The 19,659-nt window shown below is 38.6% G+C and overlaps 1 protein-coding gene across 1 annotated transcript; it reads right to left on the reverse strand.

The window, feature by feature from the left end:
- Positions 1–13,796: 13,796 nt before the first annotated feature.
- GJB7 (gap junction protein beta 7) lies at positions 13,797–14,511 on the reverse strand. The gene is given in 2 exon segments (XM_090279646.1): positions 13,797–13,875; positions 13,878–14,511. Coding segments are annotated over 2 exon segments (660 nt in total). The 5' UTR covers positions 14,509–14,511; the 3' UTR covers positions 13,797–13,846.
- Positions 14,512–19,659: the final 5,148 nt, after the last annotated feature.

Here is a 19,659-nt window from a genome sequence, read left to right on the forward strand (position 1 = left end):
AAGGAAAGCAATGATTTCACTGAAGGAGGAGGTTGGGAAGGCAGAGGAAACTAGGCCAAGGTAAGCTCTGATAGGAATAACTTTTGAGGAAATGGCTAAAAGCTGGTAAAGAGAGTGTAGGCTGAACGAGGACAGGTAAGCAAGAGCCAGGTCACACGTATTTTATTTTAGATCTAGGGTTTGCATTTGGGTTGTTAAGCAAAAGAATGTGATTCTTAACATTTGCAGTTTAGAAGTTCACTGGAGATGGGGCATTCCAATGGGGGTTCAAAAACAGTAAGGAAGGCTGTCCAAGTCATCCAGGGAGCAGTGGATACTCTTCCTGCAGAGTTGTGATGGCTGAGGGAGAAAAGTGGACAGACTTGAGAGATCTAGATATTTGGCAAGACTTGATCATTATTTATGGGAAAAAAAGAGGGAGGGAATGTCCAGAACATTTCCCTTGGTCAAGAAATCCCATTCAGATAGGTGAGGCTGAGAGAGCAGCAGTATTTTGAATGGATCATTGCCTAGGGAAAGAGTCTAATAGTAAAGGGTCCAGGGCTTAACTAAGTAACTAAATATTTAAAAGTACGTTAAAAGAAGTAGGGAAAAAATGTGAGACTAGCAGGATGGAAGTATTTTAGAGATAATGTTTTCAATTCTGTCACATTCTGCTGAGGTAAGATAAGGATTGTAAAGTATCCTTTGGATTTAGTAGTAGGAAAGTGATCAGGGACCTTTGCAGTTACTTAGTTTGAATGGAAGCCAGTTTTATAGGAGTGTAGAGAGCAAGTGTAAACACCTGTTTTTGAAATAATTAGGTTGTGAAGGAGAGAAGATAGGTTCTGAAGGGTATCATAACCAGTTTTTAAGTTTTTGGACAAATAGTGCATATTCAAGTGCCAATAAGAAGGATTTGGTAGGTAGGGGTTAAATGAGTGAAACAGCATGTATTATAGAATACTTAAATTTCTGGCTTGGGTAATTGTGAATGGTGCAGCATTCAGGGTTCGGTTGAGCTGTGAGAGCATGATCTTGTGGCACTGTATGTTATGTAACATCCAGTTGTTTGTGTGGAAGAAGGAAGAGGTTGCATAGTCCTGGTATGGGTAATGGATCAATGAATTGATCCTGGTTAGGATTAGGAAACAAAGCCAACAAGAAAAGAGTGGTCAAGGGACTGGAGGTCTTAGGTGTCAGTGGAGGGTATAGTGGGAATGAGGCCAAGAAATAGGTATGAGAGACTTAAGTCATTGAAATTTAAGATTTTAGGAATAATGCAGTTTGCTGTGTGTGGACATAGCCATAGAAGTAGATTTCTGAATTAGAATGTAAATGACGGTGGTTGGAGTTGAAAATTTTAAAGAACTTTTTGTCTTAATTTATTGGGCTGTACACAGAAGATGGATTCAGTGGAAACTGGGTTAGACGACCAAGTGTGACAATGCCTCCAGGCTGTGTGGCACATATAAGAGTTTGGGAAAGCTTCAGAGTATCCGCTTGGCCCAAAGGTTGGGAGATACAGATTAAGCTCAGATAAAGTTGCAGAATATAGATTTGTGAAACAGCAAAGGGAACCCTTTTTAAGGAGCATAATGAGCAGGATTGGAAGGCTTACACAGATTAAGTCAGGAAGAGAAATTAGAATAGAAAGAATGCGATTATAGGCAATAGAAGGTCATATTTAGTGGCCAAGAGGAAAGATAAACTTTGAATACTTCAAGACCAAAGCTACAGTCTAACAGGAATCTGCTGTGTATAGCTTTCCCTGGCCTAAGAACTTCCTCATATTTCCATATATTTGTAAATCAACCCTAAGACTTAGGTACTCTTACCCTTGTAAAATGAGGAAAGGTATGTGACAGCTGAGAGTTGGAGCCAGGTAAACCGAATCGGCACTTGTGCATACCTTGATTTGGAGAGCATAGGCAGCCAAATGAGGTGATGGATGGCTAGGTGTCTTGACCTGCAATAGTGCTGTAAAAATTGTGGTTACTGAAGAAAATTCTCTGCAGGGGATTAGAAAACAGTATTAGGAGATCCGTCGGCAGCCGTCCGTCTCGAGAGATGATGGTGTAGCTTCTTAAGAGTCTATCTGCACCGCCGAGAATGGCTGTGCAGTCCGACTCGGGAGTGACACGGTATCTGTCTCCTCCCGTGTTGAATCGACATCTTGCGATGACGCTGGAGTGTCCTCTCCAGTGAAGCTGAAGCTACAGAGCCTGGGCAGAGTGATATGGAGGGTCTGCTGTTGCCCATGCAGCAGACCCCCCCCTCTCTTCGCAGCTGAAGGGTCCAAGGGAAAGACGGAGTCAATACAGCTTGGCTTCAGGTGCGCCGCAGGAGTTGCCGGTGTTGACTACAACGTCAAACCGCCTTAGGGACTCCGGCTCCGGATTTTCTGTCGGGGTTTACTCCCTTAGCCTTTCCCCTGAAGAGGTATGCCGCAAGGCAGCGGAGGTTTTTAGGAGATAATTTGTAGATAATTGAACTTCTAGAGCCATGAAAGAGGTGACTGTTTATGAAGGTAGGGAGCACAGAAGAACAAAGGGCTCACTACTACAGATACTTAATGCAGTTATGTACTCTTAAACCAAAGAAGCTAAGGGAAAAGGAACTGAGAAACAATTGCAGAGAGATTGAATGAATTCTGACCAGCCTCTATGCACTCTAGTCTAGTTGTGTATTGGAAGCACTATAATTGAAACTTGTAGTCAGAGGTTGATTTGCTGCAATCTTAGCTACCAGGTTCTTAGTTACCCCAAACAACTATGGGCATGGCAAAAGAATGTTCACTACTAGGAAGCTGCACTTACACAGGCTTTAGTGCTGCCACACCTGGATCCTTTAAATAGTCCTTTCCCCCAGGTAAGTTGGAGGAGAATGGGGCATCCGTGATAACAATAAGCCCTCATGTGCTACATCCCTCTATAGAAGTGAGGTGTTCAAGAAGTCACTGGGCTTTTGAGAACACTGGTGGGTTTTAAACTATTCAGGAGCAGATCACACCAGGCAGTTCCTCAGTGGAAACAGGTACCTATGAGTTGTCTTAAGGTGAGTGCTCCTCGCCCTTTGCCAAGTCAAAGTAGCCCCTTTTATATGGATGCTTCAGGATGTTCACCAATGCTTAGACACCAAGGATGGGAAGGGGAATGGACTATACCAGGAATCAATCACCTATTCCCAATACACTTGGAATCAATTCAGTCCAACTGTTCAAACAAAGTCATTTTAGTAGTTCTTGTTTGCTACCTCTAACTCTAAAAAGCCTACCTAGCTAAGAAGAAATCACATTTATTTGAAATTAAAACTAACTTTGAATTACTTACTAAATCTACTTACGGCTACTTAAAACCGTAGTACTACAAAGTTTTCACTCAAGTATATATGCCCTCAAAAGAAATTTTATAATCCCATGTTGGCTGTGGGGTGTTCTTATTAATGCTATTTAAAGTGTAATTCTCAACCCATGCACCATGAGAACAGGAAAATTAAGAAGCCCATTTTATAGATAATTACAGGACATTGGGTTGGCACCAGTTAACCTACAAAACAAGTCTTCTGTCCTGCCTATTGAGAGTAGTGCCATTTTAAAGCAGAAGGATTAGGGTGAGAAGTGTCAGGATTATATGGAGAAGTTCCCATTGCAAATATGAGAAACAGTGCGATATACTTAGTAACTAAGGTCAAGTTGTAAGTTCTTTTACATTTCATGTCATACGTTGATGTCATACTTCAAAGTTTTTTAAATTGTTAGTTTACTTTGTTATCAGTGTAAAATGAGAAACTGAAGCAATTTGTTTATCCCATTAAAATCTTGCTTCCACACTAGCTCCCAGTTAAAGTAGATGAGCCAGAAGTATGAAAGGCAACAAACAGCTGCTTTACCAGAAGTGAAATATCCAGAACATTCTGCGTGATAATGGTGTGGGCCTTTCCGACACAAAGTCATGGTTGTGTGTAATCACTGGCCTTTTCGTTGTGTATTTAGATGATAGGTGGGTAGACAGGTAGATAGATGGATAGATGTTAGATAGCTCTAACAATGACAGAAAATCTGAATTTTTAAAACTGGGCTGGAACCCAGCATTTCTGATGGCCTACCTATGTGTGGGTTTGCTTTTTTTTTTTACATTTCATTGACTAAGCTATGACATATTAGGCTGCTTTTCTCAGAAGTACAGCATTGAAGTGAAGGTCAGACGTGACCCAGCAGAGCCTTCAAGTCTGATATATTGTATTGGATGCTCATTGGAGTAGCAGTTACAGAGCAGAGCTCCAAGATCCTGGAAGTGAGGCTTGGGAGGCCCAAGACTCAATTGGTCCTCTCTAGGAAAGACACTATATAATATTTAACAAGTAATTATGTGTCAGACATTGCTTTACATGTCAACTCATTCTCAATCATAGAAGGGAAGTAGCTGGCATTGGAGTTTTTTGTCACAGAGCTTTTATTCATACATCTGGCTCACCTAAGAAATCCATGTGTTCTTGGGCTAACAATCCTTAGAATACTGCTTGAAGGAAAACAGTCACAGTGCTGTGTGTGTATACCTTCAGTAGAGTAAGCACACATTGTTCTAGATTTATAATCTTGTCAGAGTGGGAAGAAAGGTCGTGTCAGCATTTGGACTTAGTAAAATCTACATTTCAATCCTGTTACTACCTTGCTTTCCCATCTTTATAAGAGGCTGTGTTTACATTGGCTTCACCAAACAAGTTAAATACACTCCTTTTCAGGAAATATGTATAAATGTTCTATTCAATAAATATTTGGATGTTTTTTTGAGCACTTGTCTCACAAAGCATATTTTTAAAATTAGATAATTCACTTGTAGCTAGCCAGCATCTGTCTTTCTGACATAAGGTTTGTCAGCCTTTGCTGGAAGAAAGTTGGTCTGGGAGTGAAATTGGAGATGCAGTTAACTCACATGCTGCATATAAAGAAGTTTAAAATTGGACTTCTGAGTATATATAAAGCTCATCAGTTTCATAGGCCTTCACATATGTGGTGCTCAGATACTGAGCTGCACAGGAGTACGAGGCCACAAGATGGCAAGCTAGCTCTGGAAATGCGTGTATAGCCTAGGTCTGGAAATTGAAGAAAAAATTACATTTTTTATTTATAGTGGGTGGGGGCTAATATGTGGTGGTCATTTATAGTTTTGAATACTTGTAATCTAGCTGAATGGTTATTGAAGTAGTTTTAAAAATTGTGAATTACAATAACTTTTTAAATGAGATGACATCTTTTTTTTTTTTCTTATTTATTGATTTTAGAGAAGAAGGGAGAGAGAAACATTGATTTGTTGTTCCACTTATTTGTGCATTCATTGGTTGATTCTCATATGTGCCCTGACCGGGGATGGAACCTGCAACCTTGGCATATTGGGATTTTGGTCTTAACCGATTGAACTACCCAGCCAGGGCAATAACTAACATTTTAAAATAACCTTTGTATGCCAGTGCTTTGCATGGACCGTCTCATTTTAATCTCCAACAAACCTATGTGTTATTTATCCCTATTTTACATCAAAGGTTTGCTCTTTAGTAGAAATATTTGATCCAAGCCTTGAAATGAAATGAAGATTTCTCAATGTGTGGAAGAGGAGAATGAAATTATCCAAATAAGTACCTTACATGTTATTATAATGTCACAATTTTAAAGAAGATAAATTCAGTTCAGTGGAACTGCCTATAAATTGTTTATTGTAATGAGGTGTCTTGTTTTTGTACATGAAATTTTTTTAAGGTGTTCTCTATCAGATATCTTCCTGTGGTATCAGGTTTATATAGTGATATAGCTGATACAAGATCTCATTTTGCTATTACCCAGTATATTGTTTAGATATGAAAATCATAGGATCTTGAAGAATTACAAGGAAATTTGGAGATCATCTAGCTATACCTCCCATATAATCTAGGAATATTCTTTTTTTTAAACAAATTTTTATTGTTTACACTGTTATAGCCACCTGTATTTCCTCCCCTTTGCCTGCCTCCACCCAGCCCCCACCCCTCTTTTCCTCTGGCCATCACCACACTAGTCTGTGTCTGAGTTATGCATATATAGGTTTTCAGCTGATCTCTTCACCTTTCATCCAGCCTCTCCTCTCCCCACCCTTCTGTCAGCTAGGAATATTCTTGATTATCTCTTTCAGTGTTAGGGATCTCACTGCCTTATCAATAAATTACTTTATTGTGAGGCAGTTCAGTTTAATAGGACATTTCGATATTAGGTAAGAATCTTTATCTGTTTGATTTTCAGCCATTGGTTTTAGTTCTGTAACCTTGGAAAACAAAAAGCTATTTGTGTTTCAAGTGTTGTGAAAATCATTTCTAATGGTCTGCACACAAATGTCTACTAACAGGATTAAATTACTTTTTTTCCCTATAGTTTCATACTATGCTTTGTTCATGTTAAGATGATGGACTGCTAAAACTCCAAGGATTGTATGTCGTGAACTAATAATCCTAGTCTCATGTTGATTTTAAATATTGATGCAGAATGACTACTTGTTCCATTTTACCTGACTTGGTATGAACAAAATTCTATTGAGACTTTTAATCATTGTTTTGTTTATGCCATCCAATATCCTGGTCATTTCTTTTGTCTCTAGTAGATATTCCTTCTGTGTCTTACAAGTCACTAACTGTTTTCAGCTACAAGTAAGAGACTAACAAGGAAATGACTTACATCGGGTAAGAATTAAGTTTTCTCTAACATAACAACCAAAACAAAATCACGGAGCTAGGTGGTTCAGGGCTGATACGGCAATTTCATAATGGCATCAAAGTCCCCCAGGGGTTTCTGCTGCTTCATTCATAGGTCTAGATTCCATCCTCAAAGTTCCTTCATGGTAGATGTTCACTGCAGCTCTGGCTGATGTCTTGGGCAGGAAGGAGTGGAGGAGTGAAAAGATTCAGGCATTTCTTAAAGCATGAATGAATCTGGTGGTTTTGATATGAAGGTAATTACACTGTTACCTCTGCATGCAGAGGAGACTTGGAAATGTGTTTTTAGTGGGGCACATTGCAATCCCCAATGAAATCAGAGTTCTGTTAGCTGAAGAGGAGTAAATACTGGGTACACAAAAAATGGAAGAGGCAAGAGGAACCCAAGTATTTTTTCCAAGAAAGGTTGAGCTCCTAAGTACACAGCCCTAAGTTGTGGGGATACAAAGGTACAAAGAGTTGAATGAGACAAGATCTTTGCCCTTAGGCACAGTCAGTAGTTTCTCATGTCATCATCAAATTAATGTAATTAGGAGCAACCTTCACTAAAAAGATTGGTTTTTCATCTTTGCTAATCTTCCACAGAAAGTCAGATCTCAAGTTACTACATTTACTTTCCTTTGAGATAAATGCTTTAAAACTGAAAGCACTTGCTAACCTAGTTATTAATATTCCTTTTAGTAATGAGATTGATGATCAATTAATGACATTTTACAACAAAAACATGGAAGTTGTGTTGCTTAATATTTGTCTCCTCTGGGCCCAATCTACTGCACAGTGATTTTTGACTGAAGGATAGGGATCTGGAGTCCACTTCCTCAACTTTATATTATTCTGTATAGACAAGTAAGTTCATCACCAATTTCATACCATTCTGTGTGTATCTACTCAGATGAGAGGCATTAATGTCTGGAAATATTAAGATTAAAAAATTAACAAGTTACATATATTTTCTTTGAACAACATTTTTTTCTCCCTTTTTAATAGAAAATTAAATCTCCATAGCTGGGGAAGGACCTGATACTTTACCTCTAAGTAGATGGGAATGTTGAGCTATTTGGATAACATCCAAAACTCATTCACTTTGCTTTCAAACAGGATATATGGTGTATTTTAGTATTTTATTTTTTTAATTATATTTTATTATGCTATTATAGTTGTCCCAATTTTTCCCCTTTGCCGCCCTCTACTGGGCACCCCCTACTTCCTCAGGTAATTCACGCACCATTGTTCATGTCCATGGGTCATGCGTAAAAGTTCTTTGGCTACTCAATTTCCTGTACTGTACTTTACATCCCCATGGCTATTCTGTAACTACCTATTTGTACCCCTCACCTCTTCACTCATTCCCCTACCATTGAAATCCTCTCTCTGTCCATGATTCTGCCTCTGTTCTTGTCTGCTTAGTTTGTTTTTTAGATTCAATTGTTGATTGAATCTATTTATTGCCATTTTATTATTTATAGTTTTTATCTTTTCTTAAATAAGTCCGTTTAACATTTCATATAATAATGGTTTGGTGATGATGAACTCCTTTAGTTTTTTCTTGTTTGGGAAGCTCTTTATCTGCCCTGTGATTCTAACTGATAGTTTTGCTGAGCAGAGCAAGCTTGGCTGTAGGGCCCTGCTTTTCATGACTTTGAATATTTCTTGCGAATCCCTTCTAGCCTGCAAAGATTTTTTTGAGAAATCAGCTGACAGTCTTACGGCACCTCCCCTCTAGGTAACTAACTGCTTTTCTCGTGCTGCTTTTAAGATTTTCTTTTTAACTTTTGGCATTTTAATTATGATGTGTGTTGGAGTGGAACTCTTTGCAGCCATATTGTTTGGGACTCTGTGCTTCCTGTATTGCAGGTCTATTTCCTTCACCAAATAAGGGAAGTTTTCTTTCATTACCTTTTAAAATAGATTTCAATATTTCTTGCTCTTTCTCTTTTCCTTCTGGCACCCTTTTGATGCGAATGTTGGACCACTTGAAGTTGTCCCAGAGGCTGCTTACTGTATCCTTGTTTTTGTTTTTGTTATTAATTCTTTTTTCTTCTTGTTGTTCTCATTGGTTGTTCTTTGCTTTCTTATGTTCTAAATCATTGACCTGATTCTCGGCTTCATCCACTCTACTGCTTTTTCTTGTAAATTGTTCTTTATTTCAAGAAGCTTATCCTTCATTTCTGACTGGATCTTTTTTATGCTTTTGAGGTCCTCACTAACTTCTTTGAGCATCCTTATAAATAGTGTTTTGAACTCTGCATCAATAGGTTGCTTATCTCCCTTTTGTTTAGTTCTTTATCTGGAGTTTTGATCTGTTCTTTCATTTGAGCCTTGTTTCTTTATCTTCTCATTTTGGCAACATCCCTGTGTTTGTTTCTATGTATTAGGTAGAACTGATATGATTCCCTGTCTTGGTAGCATGGTGTATTGTAATAGGTGTCTTATAGGGTCCAGTGGCAAAGCCTTCCCTATCACCCAAGCTGAGTACTCGAGATTAGCTTTTTGTGTGGGCTGAGTATGCCCTCCCCTTGTAGTTGAGCCTTGATTGTTTTTGACAGATCAGTGGGTGGGATTTACCCAGGCCAGTCAGCTGCAAAGACTGGCTGTGGCCACTGATCACCAACCTCTACTCTCTGTGGAGGATCAGCTGTCCAGGGGCAGGGTGGTGGTGCTCCAATGTGATCTGTTGCTGTCCACTGGGTGTGCAGGCTCTGGGGTTTCCTGGGTGGTACAGACCAAGGTCAGCCCCCATGTGTGTTTTGCCCGGGGCCACCCTGCTTGGGCTATATAAAGGAATCTGAGATGGTGCTACTTGTGCTGGGCTTGGAGGTTCCCAGGCAAAGCCAACCTGTGAATCAAGACTGGCTGCTGCTAGTTTCAGGCCTAGGGCCACTTAGCAAGAGGTACAGGAGCTGGGGACCCATGTTTGAGAGGATTTAGGTAGTTGTGGAGCATGAGTCAAGACCAGCCATTCATATGAAAAAGTTTATTAACAGCTTGGGTGAGCCTGTAAGTTGGGTGGAGCAGTATCTCAGGGGATCTCTAGGGCAGAGCAAACAGTGGTAGCCAGGTTGATGGAGTCTCGGTTATTACCCCCAACTGCCAGATTTGTAGCTCTGTGGGGGGAGGGTTTAGAAAAGGAACAATGGCCTCTGCCCTTTCTGTCTGGGAGAAAGCTGTCCCTCAGCTCTCACCTTGATGCTAGATACTTCAGTTCCTACCTGTATGCCACTGGTGACTTTCAAGCTGCTACCCTGGTGCTGGAGCTTAGACAGAGTGAATCTCAGTAAGTCCATGTGTGGATTATTTAAGAGGAGCTGCTTGGGACTCCAGAAGTTTCTTCTACCAACTCAATCCCTGCTGGTTTTTTCAGCCAGAAGTTACAGGAACTTATCTTCCTGTCATTGGAACCCTAGGTTGGGGGGCCTAGTATAGGGCTTGACGCCTCACTCCTCTCTCATTTTTATCCACCACAAGTGGATGTGGGACCAGCCCATTCTGCGTTTCTGCCCCACATGCGTGGGTGTGATATTTTTAATTCCGTAGTTATTGGGCTTTCATTCAACTCAATTTCTGATGGTTCTGAGTGGTGGTGGTTCTATAATTTAGTTGTAATTTTGATGTAGTTGTGTGAGGAGACAGGCCATATTTACCGATGCCACCATTTTGACTAGAAGTCCATTGTAGTATTTTAAAAGATAATGTTCATGATCTCAGAATGAGACTTGTTTTTATTAGATTCTCTGACATATTGAAATCATGATAGGTCTGTGGAAAATTCTCGGACTTCCCATAATCACTAGTGTCTTTCACAGCTGGAGGAAGATTTAATTTGGAAAAAGACTCAATTTTATATTAAAGTGCTTCTGGAAGGTCTCTTTCAGTACATCTTCCTTGGGCTTTTGTTATAAAATTAAGTCAAATGCTGACATTTTTTTGCCTCCATGTGCTCCACCATTGCCTCATTCTTTCCTCACCAATTTTTTACAGAGCTGTGAAATCCTTTTTGTGGTTTATACAGTATTAAATATATAAATACAATAAAATGTAACCTAGGAATATATTGGCATCACTATTTAAAGAAAGTGTTACATGCATATGATGGGATATGAGCTAGAAAAAGGAGAGGAGGCACTTTAGACTTTTTAATGGCTTTATTTTCTTCATTAAGTTTTTAAAAACAAAAATAACGTGAAACAACATATTTCTAAAATGTTCATCTCTCCTTTTACTGTAATCAATCTCGCGATCCTTCCACATCTTCCCCCAATTTACACAAACATCCTATATGTACATACTTGTAAAAGTATGCTCAATGCCGCAAAAGGAAAGGCTAAGTATGAGAGAAGCATCCTACATCTTTTTTCTATTATACAAGAAGGAAAGTTACAAAGGATATGATTTTATTAGGACTCAGTTGCAAGACACAGAACCCCAATTTAAACCAGCTGAAGCAAGAATGTAACTAAACAGAAAGGATAGGAGTAGAAGCAGTGTCAATTGAGGTATTCAAACATTCTCAGGTCTTTGCCTTTTCCCCTACCCTCTTATCTTTGCAATCTGTCTGTCTGAAGGACATTGGCTTGATTTCCTCCAGAAGACTGGAGCCATAGTCACCTGCAGACCTAGGCTCTTTTTGTCCAAGTACTTGAAAAAAATTTCCCTCTAACTCCAATTAGAAGAAACCCTCTGGCCAGGGGCAAGGCCTGTAACCAAAAAGATTTGAGGGGCTCGTGCTGGGGAGTCAAAATTACTGAAAATCAGAAATGAACAAAATTAGGAAGATGTCTGTTTAGTGATTGGGGAAGCCTGATGTAGTGACAAAATGGTTTAAGGAAGACCAATTGTTAACTATGCTTTTCTTAGATATATATTCCTGAAAAAAGTGACTGACTTGGGGTCTTTCTTCATCTCTAAGGTTACTCTGTTTTCTGAGCTCCAGAAAGATATAAAGAGGTCAAGTGAAGCAAACACATAAATACAGGATGCAGGTGTAAGGTACTCCACCCCATCTTCACCTCCATGCTTCTTAATGAAAGTGGAAATCAATAATCATGTACCTCTAATGGTGCATAATACAGGGTCTGACTTCTTTCCGTCATTGTTCAATAAATATTAATTTATTGATAAGAATCAGAATTAAGATGGCAAAATTTAACTGCCAACTTTCTCTCAAATACTTTGGGTTTTCACTTACACCAAGACAGCCTCCAGAATGTTCTTACAGAAAATTCATTTTGTAAATTAAACTTATAGGGGAAAATATTCCCCTTTCTGTCTAAACAACTTCATTCGCATCCCTTGCTCCCATTACCTTTCAGTCTTCTCTCTGTGCAAAGTGGAAAAGCAAGGAATGTACATATTCAACCAATCTTTGCTTGCAGAGCTTGTTGTCATAACTGATGTGAAGAAGATGAGCTTCCCAAGAACATTTTTGGCAGCAAACCCATCCTCAGACTGGAAAATTCCCTTGTCTGCATTCCAGTTCTGTGCACTAAAATCCTATTTTCTAGATTTCACGTCATGATCAGGGCTTCAAAATCCTTAAACCTCTTTAACTGTCAAAAGATATTCCTTTAAGTCCTTCAGTGGTTACCTGCATTTGTGAAGGCAGGATGTTTTTATGTAAAATGGTAAAGTGTATGAATGCATGCTTATGAGTCCAGCAGTGGTCTGGACTACTGAAGGAAGGGAAAAATATGACAAAGTTAACCTTCCTCCCAGTTGTCAAGGACACAGTCTTTAGGATATATTATGACCACTCTTGGTGACATGGTCTGCAGACTACATAATAACACAAAGGACCATCATTATGCATGAATTGTAGTGAGACATTTTACACTAAAGGGTACAGGCCATTGAAGACATAATTGATTTTAGTTAAAATTACATTTTTATGCACTGAGTTTTTGTTTAAAAATGATTTCTGACCTATCTTTACCAAGCAGGATTGCAAATCCTGTTCTAAACTGGTCAGAACTGGTTTCTTTTACAGAATCATCATACTCAGTGCAGCCGAGCGAAGCTATAAATAACAGCCAAGTGACACTGCAAAACTACTTCACTCTTATTCTGGAGAAATGCACATAGGTTAGAATATTAAATCCAAAGAGATTTTTTAAAAAGGAAACTAACAGCATAGTACATAATTATTCTAGAGGGAGGGGAGATGTACTAATAAATTGAAGGAAACCTGTGGCATATTATATGATACAGTGCAAATTCCTGATTATATAATAAAATGGTCCAATAATGTGGAAACTTACAAAGTATTTTAAAGTTCCATGGTTAAAGAGAAGGGTTCAATGGGCATATTCTTTTCCTGGATCCTCCCCCACTCCCTATCAATGTGCTTTTTTCTGTGGAACCTGCCTTCTATCAGGACTCTAGGGTGACCCTTTCAGATGTCTGTTAGTTCAGGCTTAAGTGGGATATCCCCCAGTAAAATGTATTTAACATGGAGACCTATAAATGATGGCTCCTTTTCCCTGTCCCCTCATCCACTTATATCCAGGGACACATAAACTTCAGTAATGGGCTCTGTGGTCTTTTCCCCAGGCTGGGCCTTCTCACTGGATACACTTCTGTGTGCCCCTGATTAGCTGCCCCCCACCCTCACCATAGTCTTTCTCTTCAAATATTGGGTAGGACTGTGTGAGTGGAGCCTTTGCCACCACTCTGGAGACTACCAGTGCCTTAATCGCAGCTGGAAGCCATCACATTTGTCAGCAATGTCACTTTCTATATTTTCCACTATACAGTTCTAAGCACTTAGGAGGATGATGTTAGTTGGATTTCTTCAGACTAATTTGCAGTCAACTATTCAAACACCATTCGCGTACCCACATGAACCCTGCAAGAAAACAATGAGACCTCTGTCTGGTGTACATAACTAAGCACATATTGAAAACACTTTAAATTCCTCCCAAATTACTTTAAGGCTGGCACCCCCTTTTTTCCAATCCAGCCTAGTGGGTCTTGCTTAGGAAAGACGCAGATTTTCGTTGTTTAACCTTGTGTGTTGCAAGGAAGCTTTGTTTCACTTGGCTGGGGAGTGCCTGTGGTGGAGGCTGAATGGTGATTCTGGAGTAGTAGAGGGGCTCCTGTCTCACCACATTCAACAAACCTAAGGTTGGGGCACTCACACACTGAGGACTTGAGCCTTTTTGAGTATTTTGGGGGAGAGCACTTCATAAGGCACTTGAGAACCAAAAAGCTCACTTCGATTAAATTCAACACAATGCATAGGCATGAGGTAATCACCATGAAGAGGATGAAGATGGTTTTCTCAGTGGGCTTGGACATGAAGCATTCCACAGTGTTGGGACAAGGCTTCAGATCACACTTAATAAGGTAAGGAACACTGTAGCCATCGTACAGCTTGTAAAATAAAACCAGGAAGCCAATTTCAAAACCAATTTTAACAATGAGGCTGATAAGGTAGGTGTACCACAGGCCCCCATCCATTGTATCTAGGCTAACATATAGTTTCTTCCTGTGCCTTTTCTCTCTACCTTCACGATAGGCTATATGTAGAACAACCAGAAGCAAAGGCGTGGAGACTATGATAAGTTGTAAGGCCCAAAGTCTGATCTGGGAGATGGGGAAGAAGTAGTCAAAACACACATTTTCACAACCAGGTTGTCTAATGTTGCATTCAAACTCTTTCTGCTCATTTTTCCACACATGTTCTGCTGCCACCATGTAGACCAGCAAACGGAAGATGAACACAACAGCCAGCCAGATCCGCCCAATCCCAGTTGGGTATTTATTCACTCCACTTAGGAGGTCTCTGAGGAACATCCAACTCACGGCTTAGGCTCGAAAGACGGCAAAATTCTGCAAAAGAAAACAATTTCATCGTGTTTCATCTATTTCCATTCCATTGATCATGTATGTCTACTGTCTTAGTTGATTATGGGGTTATGGAGATACACTCAACTGTCTACGTTATTGCAAGAATCCCATAGGATATGCTCACTTTCATATAAGGAGATGATACACCTAGTCCATAGATATAATTGATCCCATGCCCAGTTTAATTGGGAATTTGGTTGGTCATCCCTCACACACTAACCCCCTTTCAAACAAATCCTTTTAGCTTATAGCTTGGAAAACCATCAGATTATGAAAAAGTCTGACACCTGGGAAGAAAGAAATGAAGGCTAGGTAGAAGTGACAGACTGTGATGCAATTTTTTTTAACCACAGTCCACCTTCAACATTATTGCACAGTTGTGCAGCTCAGTGGCCAATAACATACCTCACAAAGTAATTCCACTATTTTAAAACAGAGTTTCTCAACAGTGGTACCATTGACATTTTGGGCTGGATAATTCTTTTTGCAACTGTCCTGTGCATTGTAGGGTGTTTAGCAGCATCCCTGGCTGCTACCAGCTAGATGCCTGTATCATCACCTCCTACCCCTGTTTGTGACAACCAGCAATATCTCCAGATGTTTCCAAATGTACCCTGCAGAAATAAAGCAAAATCTAGCTGAAAACTGCTTAAGCAGAAGATGTGGGTTGGAGCTCCCGGTTTGTCACTAATATACTTTGTGATGTCTCAGGTGTAAACCTTGCCATTCTGGTCCTGTTTCCTATTACAAAAATAATTACATCTTTCTTTCCTTACAGACTCAGTTAAAAGAGTATTATGGAAACGGTTGTGAGGGGATCCAGGTGGTTAAGAAAATGAGGCTATTGTTATAAAAGGACACTTTCAGAGCACATTGTATTATTTCTTACTGAGGGAACAATATGTAGCAAGCCCATACACTAGAACCCTGAGGAGATGTATGAAGGATAAGAGCTATTTTTAGAGAAAACAAACGTACACAATGCTCTCTATTCAATAGCAAATAAGTTCTTCAGTGTCATTGGTTTCAGGACACAAACAAAACTATTAAATAAAAAGGATTCTCAAATCCACCTAAAAGGTCAATGTCTCCATGATTTATTAAAGCCCCAAAGATTATAAAAGAATAAAAGGTATTATGTTTCCCTATGACATATGTCATTGGGCATTTGTCCATATTACTCAAGTGGATATTTTTGTAATGTTACAAAACATTTTCAGGTACTCTGTCGGACATTTTAGAGCAGGGAGGAAGGTAAAGCAGATGCAGACTGGTTTGATAAAAGAAAAACAGTTTAAAAAGGTGGGGATATTTGGACAGAATTCAAAGACTGATGCCATCCAATGTGTCAGGATTATGGATTTCATTTGACTGATAAATGTCCAACCTATTTTTGAAATTCTCTGCTGATGGAGAGGCAATGGTTTTTCTCAGGGTGGGGAGTGTTCTAATGCTAGTTCACTTTTAACAGAGCTGGTTTAGCATAGCAGATGAGCCTGGGCACAGTGCTGAACTTGAGTTCAAGTCCAAGTTTATCTGTGATAATAGTACCTATCTAATGGAGCTCAAAACAGAGTTTGACACGTGGTAGGTGCTCAATAAGCATTATTATTATGCTATTATTTGTCATGAAAACCTTGACTTCAAAGTAAAGTGTTTCCAATTGAAAATTAAATATATATTTTTTTCTCTAGCTCTGTTCCTGTGAAAGTGGAAAATAGGAATATCCATTTAATAGCCCTTCAAGCATTTGAAAACAGTGAAGTCATTAGCTCAAATATATATATGATTTTATTTATTTATTTTAGAGACAGGGGAAAGGAGGGAGAGAGGGAGAGAAACATCGATGTGCAAAAGAGACCTCAATTGTTGCCTCTTGCACACCCTGAACCATAACCCTGACTGTGAATAGAACTGGTGACCTTTCAGTTCACAGGTGGGCCCTCAATCCACTGAGTCACACCAGCCAGGGCTAGATTTTTTATAATTATTTTAATAATTTGGGTTGTCTCCTTATTTTAATAAGGATCTTTGGTGTATTCCTTTTATCAAATCACTAAGGATTACTCCCAATTTTTAAATAGTTTCCACTTACCAATTCTATGATTTTCCTCCTTTCTCTTAAGAAGTAGCAGTTAACTTCACAGGAATTCAATCTGGAAAATTTGATTAATCAATACTTTTAGAAAGTAAATATTCAATATTTTCAATATCAGGAATAATTTTGGACAGTTGCAAGATTCTGCCAAACATTTGATATAAATTAAAAGTGCAAATGAGAGAAGGTGCTGAGACAGTCAGATTTTCATATAAAGCTGGATTCCTACTTCATACCATTAAAAAGAAATTAACTCAAAATGCATCAATAAGAGTAAATACCATAAATCTTTAAAAAGAACACACAGTAGTAAATCTTTTTGACCTTGGATTTGGTAATGGATTTTTAGATATGACACCAAAAACATGAGCAACAAAAGAGAAAAATAGATAAATTGGACTTCATCAAAATTAAAGACTTGTTCATCAAAGAACATTATCAGGAAAGTAAAAATGGCAACCAAGAAAGTGAAAAAATATGTAAGTCCCATGTCTGTTAAGGGCTTAATATTCAGAACATATATATAAACTCCTAAAACTCAACACCAAAAGACAACTCAAAAAATGGGCACAAACTTGACTGAATAAACATCTCTCCAAAGATGGCCAATCCACACATGAAAAAAAATCTCAATCTCATTAGTCGTTAGGGAACTGCAAATCAGAACTACAATGAAATACCACTTCACACTTACTAGGACGAGTATAGTTTTTAAAAAGTAAACTAATCAGTGTTGACAAGGATGTTGGAGAAATTGGAACCCAGAGAAATTTGAACCCTTGTACAAAGCTAGTGGGAATGTAAAATGGTGTAATCACTGTGAAAAACAGTTTGGCATTTCCTCAGAAAGCTAAACAGGAAATTACCACATGACCCAGCAATTCCTCTTCTAGATATATACCCAAAAAAAAATTTTTTTAAGGGACTCAAAGCGATATTTGTATGCCAGTGTTCGTTACAGCATTATTTTCAATAGCCAAAAGGTGGAAACAAGTTACATCAATAGATGAATGGATAAACCAAATTATTCAGTCAGAAAAAGGAAGTTCTGCTATATGCTATGCTACAGCAAGGATGACCCTTGAAGGCATTATGGTAAGTGAAATAAGACACACAAATATTGTGTGATTCCACTTATATGAATTATCTAGAAAATTAATAGAGATAGAATATAGACATTACCAGGGAGGGACTGGAAGGAAGAAAAATGGAGAGTTATTGCTTAATAGTTACAGAGTTTCTGTTTTGGGTTGAAAAAGTTTTGGAAATAGAGAGTAGTAATTTATGTGAGCATAAAATTATTAAAAGGCTAAATTTTGTTTTAGTTTTATCAATATATTTTATATATATATATATATTTTTTTAAATTTTTTACCAAAAATGTTCCCCCGAAATGTGAGTGGAAGTAAGCCTATTTAGAATTTAAGGGAACAATAGTAGTTCAAATACTCTGAACATTATGGAGAACTATTTATATAGGGAATAGAAATAGGGACAAAAAGAGTAATAGCAAAATATTAATAATGCTTATCAATAAAAAAGTTCTTAAATGATTTTATTTTTTCATGATTTTCTGTGTTGTCCATAATTTTTTTACAAGAAGAACATATAAAATCAGATGTGAAGAAAATAAAAACAAAATTCTAAGAAGTCAGTTATCACTCTTTTATGCATGTATGTTTTTGTAATAGTTGAACAAGGCTGTTTATTGAATAAACATTTTCAGATCAAGCCTATTAATATATTTCTGGAAGGTTACCATGTAGAATAATCATGTGCTGAACTATTTTAAGTCTTCCTTGTCTCTGTGTACATGTCAATGGCCCCCCAAATTATATATTTTCAGTCCATACCTCTCATCTCTGAGCTCCAGCTGCCTCCTTCTCATCTGTACTAGGATGTCATCTCATAAACTTCAAATGTCCAAAAGTGAACTCTTGCTATTGCCTACTCCATTTTCCACCTCCCCCTAAAACACTGCTCCTCCTCCACTGTTCTCTACCTCAGTAAGTCACACCAGTACAGTAAATCACACGAGTATCCACTCGTGTTGAAACCAGAAACATAGAAGTTGTTCTTCACCTTCTCTCTGCCCCAAACCCCACATCCAATCTATATTCAAGTTCAAAGTTTCTACCCTCAAAATATATATCCCAAAACTTCTCACTTTTTTTCATCTACCCTGCCAAGCCACCCTCATCTATTGCCTGGTACATCATAACAGCTTCTTATCTTTCCCCTTTTTCTCATTCTTGGCTTCTTCCAATTCATTCTCCATTCCATAACCAGATAGGTTAACATTTAAAATGGAGATTACATTGGCTCATTTCTCTGCTTAAAACCCTAACAGGGCTTTCCATTGCATTTAAGATAGAAAAAAAAAGGGGGGCCATATACTTCCTTGGATAACAAAGCCCTGCATAGAGATGCCCTTGCTTGTCTGTCCAACTTCATTGTGCACATGTCCAAGGTGCACAGAATTCCAGGCATGCTCCTTTTCTTTCACCTCCTCCATTAGGCCCCACATCCACTTTGTTCCCGCCATCTGTGATGCTCTTGTTCCTTCACCTGAAATCAGAGAGACCCTCCCTGACCCTGTCAATCTATATTTGGCCTTTTTTGTTGGACTTTCTTCCTTCATGCCACTTATAACTTACAATCCCATACTTATTTATATGATCAATATCTGTATAAACTGTGTGTTCTATGACAGAAGAGACTAGTGTTGCCAGGTGGAGCCAATAAAAATGTGGGATAGCCAGTTAAATTTGAATTTCATATTAACAATGAATAATATTCTAGTATAATTGTGCTACCCAATATTTGGGGTTACTTATACTAAACAAGGATTCATTGTTTATCAGAAATTAAATTTAACTGGGCAATCTACATATATTTTTTTCTGGCAACCTAAGCAAGTACCTTGATTTTACACTATTGCACACCCAGTGCTTAAATAACAGCGCAATATTCAGTAATGAATGGGAAGAAGCCTCTCT

This window comes from Furipterus horrens, unplaced genomic scaffold (assembly GCF_987537825.1).
Source record: "Furipterus horrens unplaced genomic scaffold, mFurHor1.1.pri manual_scaffold_6, whole genome shotgun sequence".
In the NCBI taxonomy this organism is placed as follows: domain Eukaryota; kingdom Metazoa; phylum Chordata; class Mammalia; order Chiroptera; family Furipteridae; genus Furipterus; species Furipterus horrens.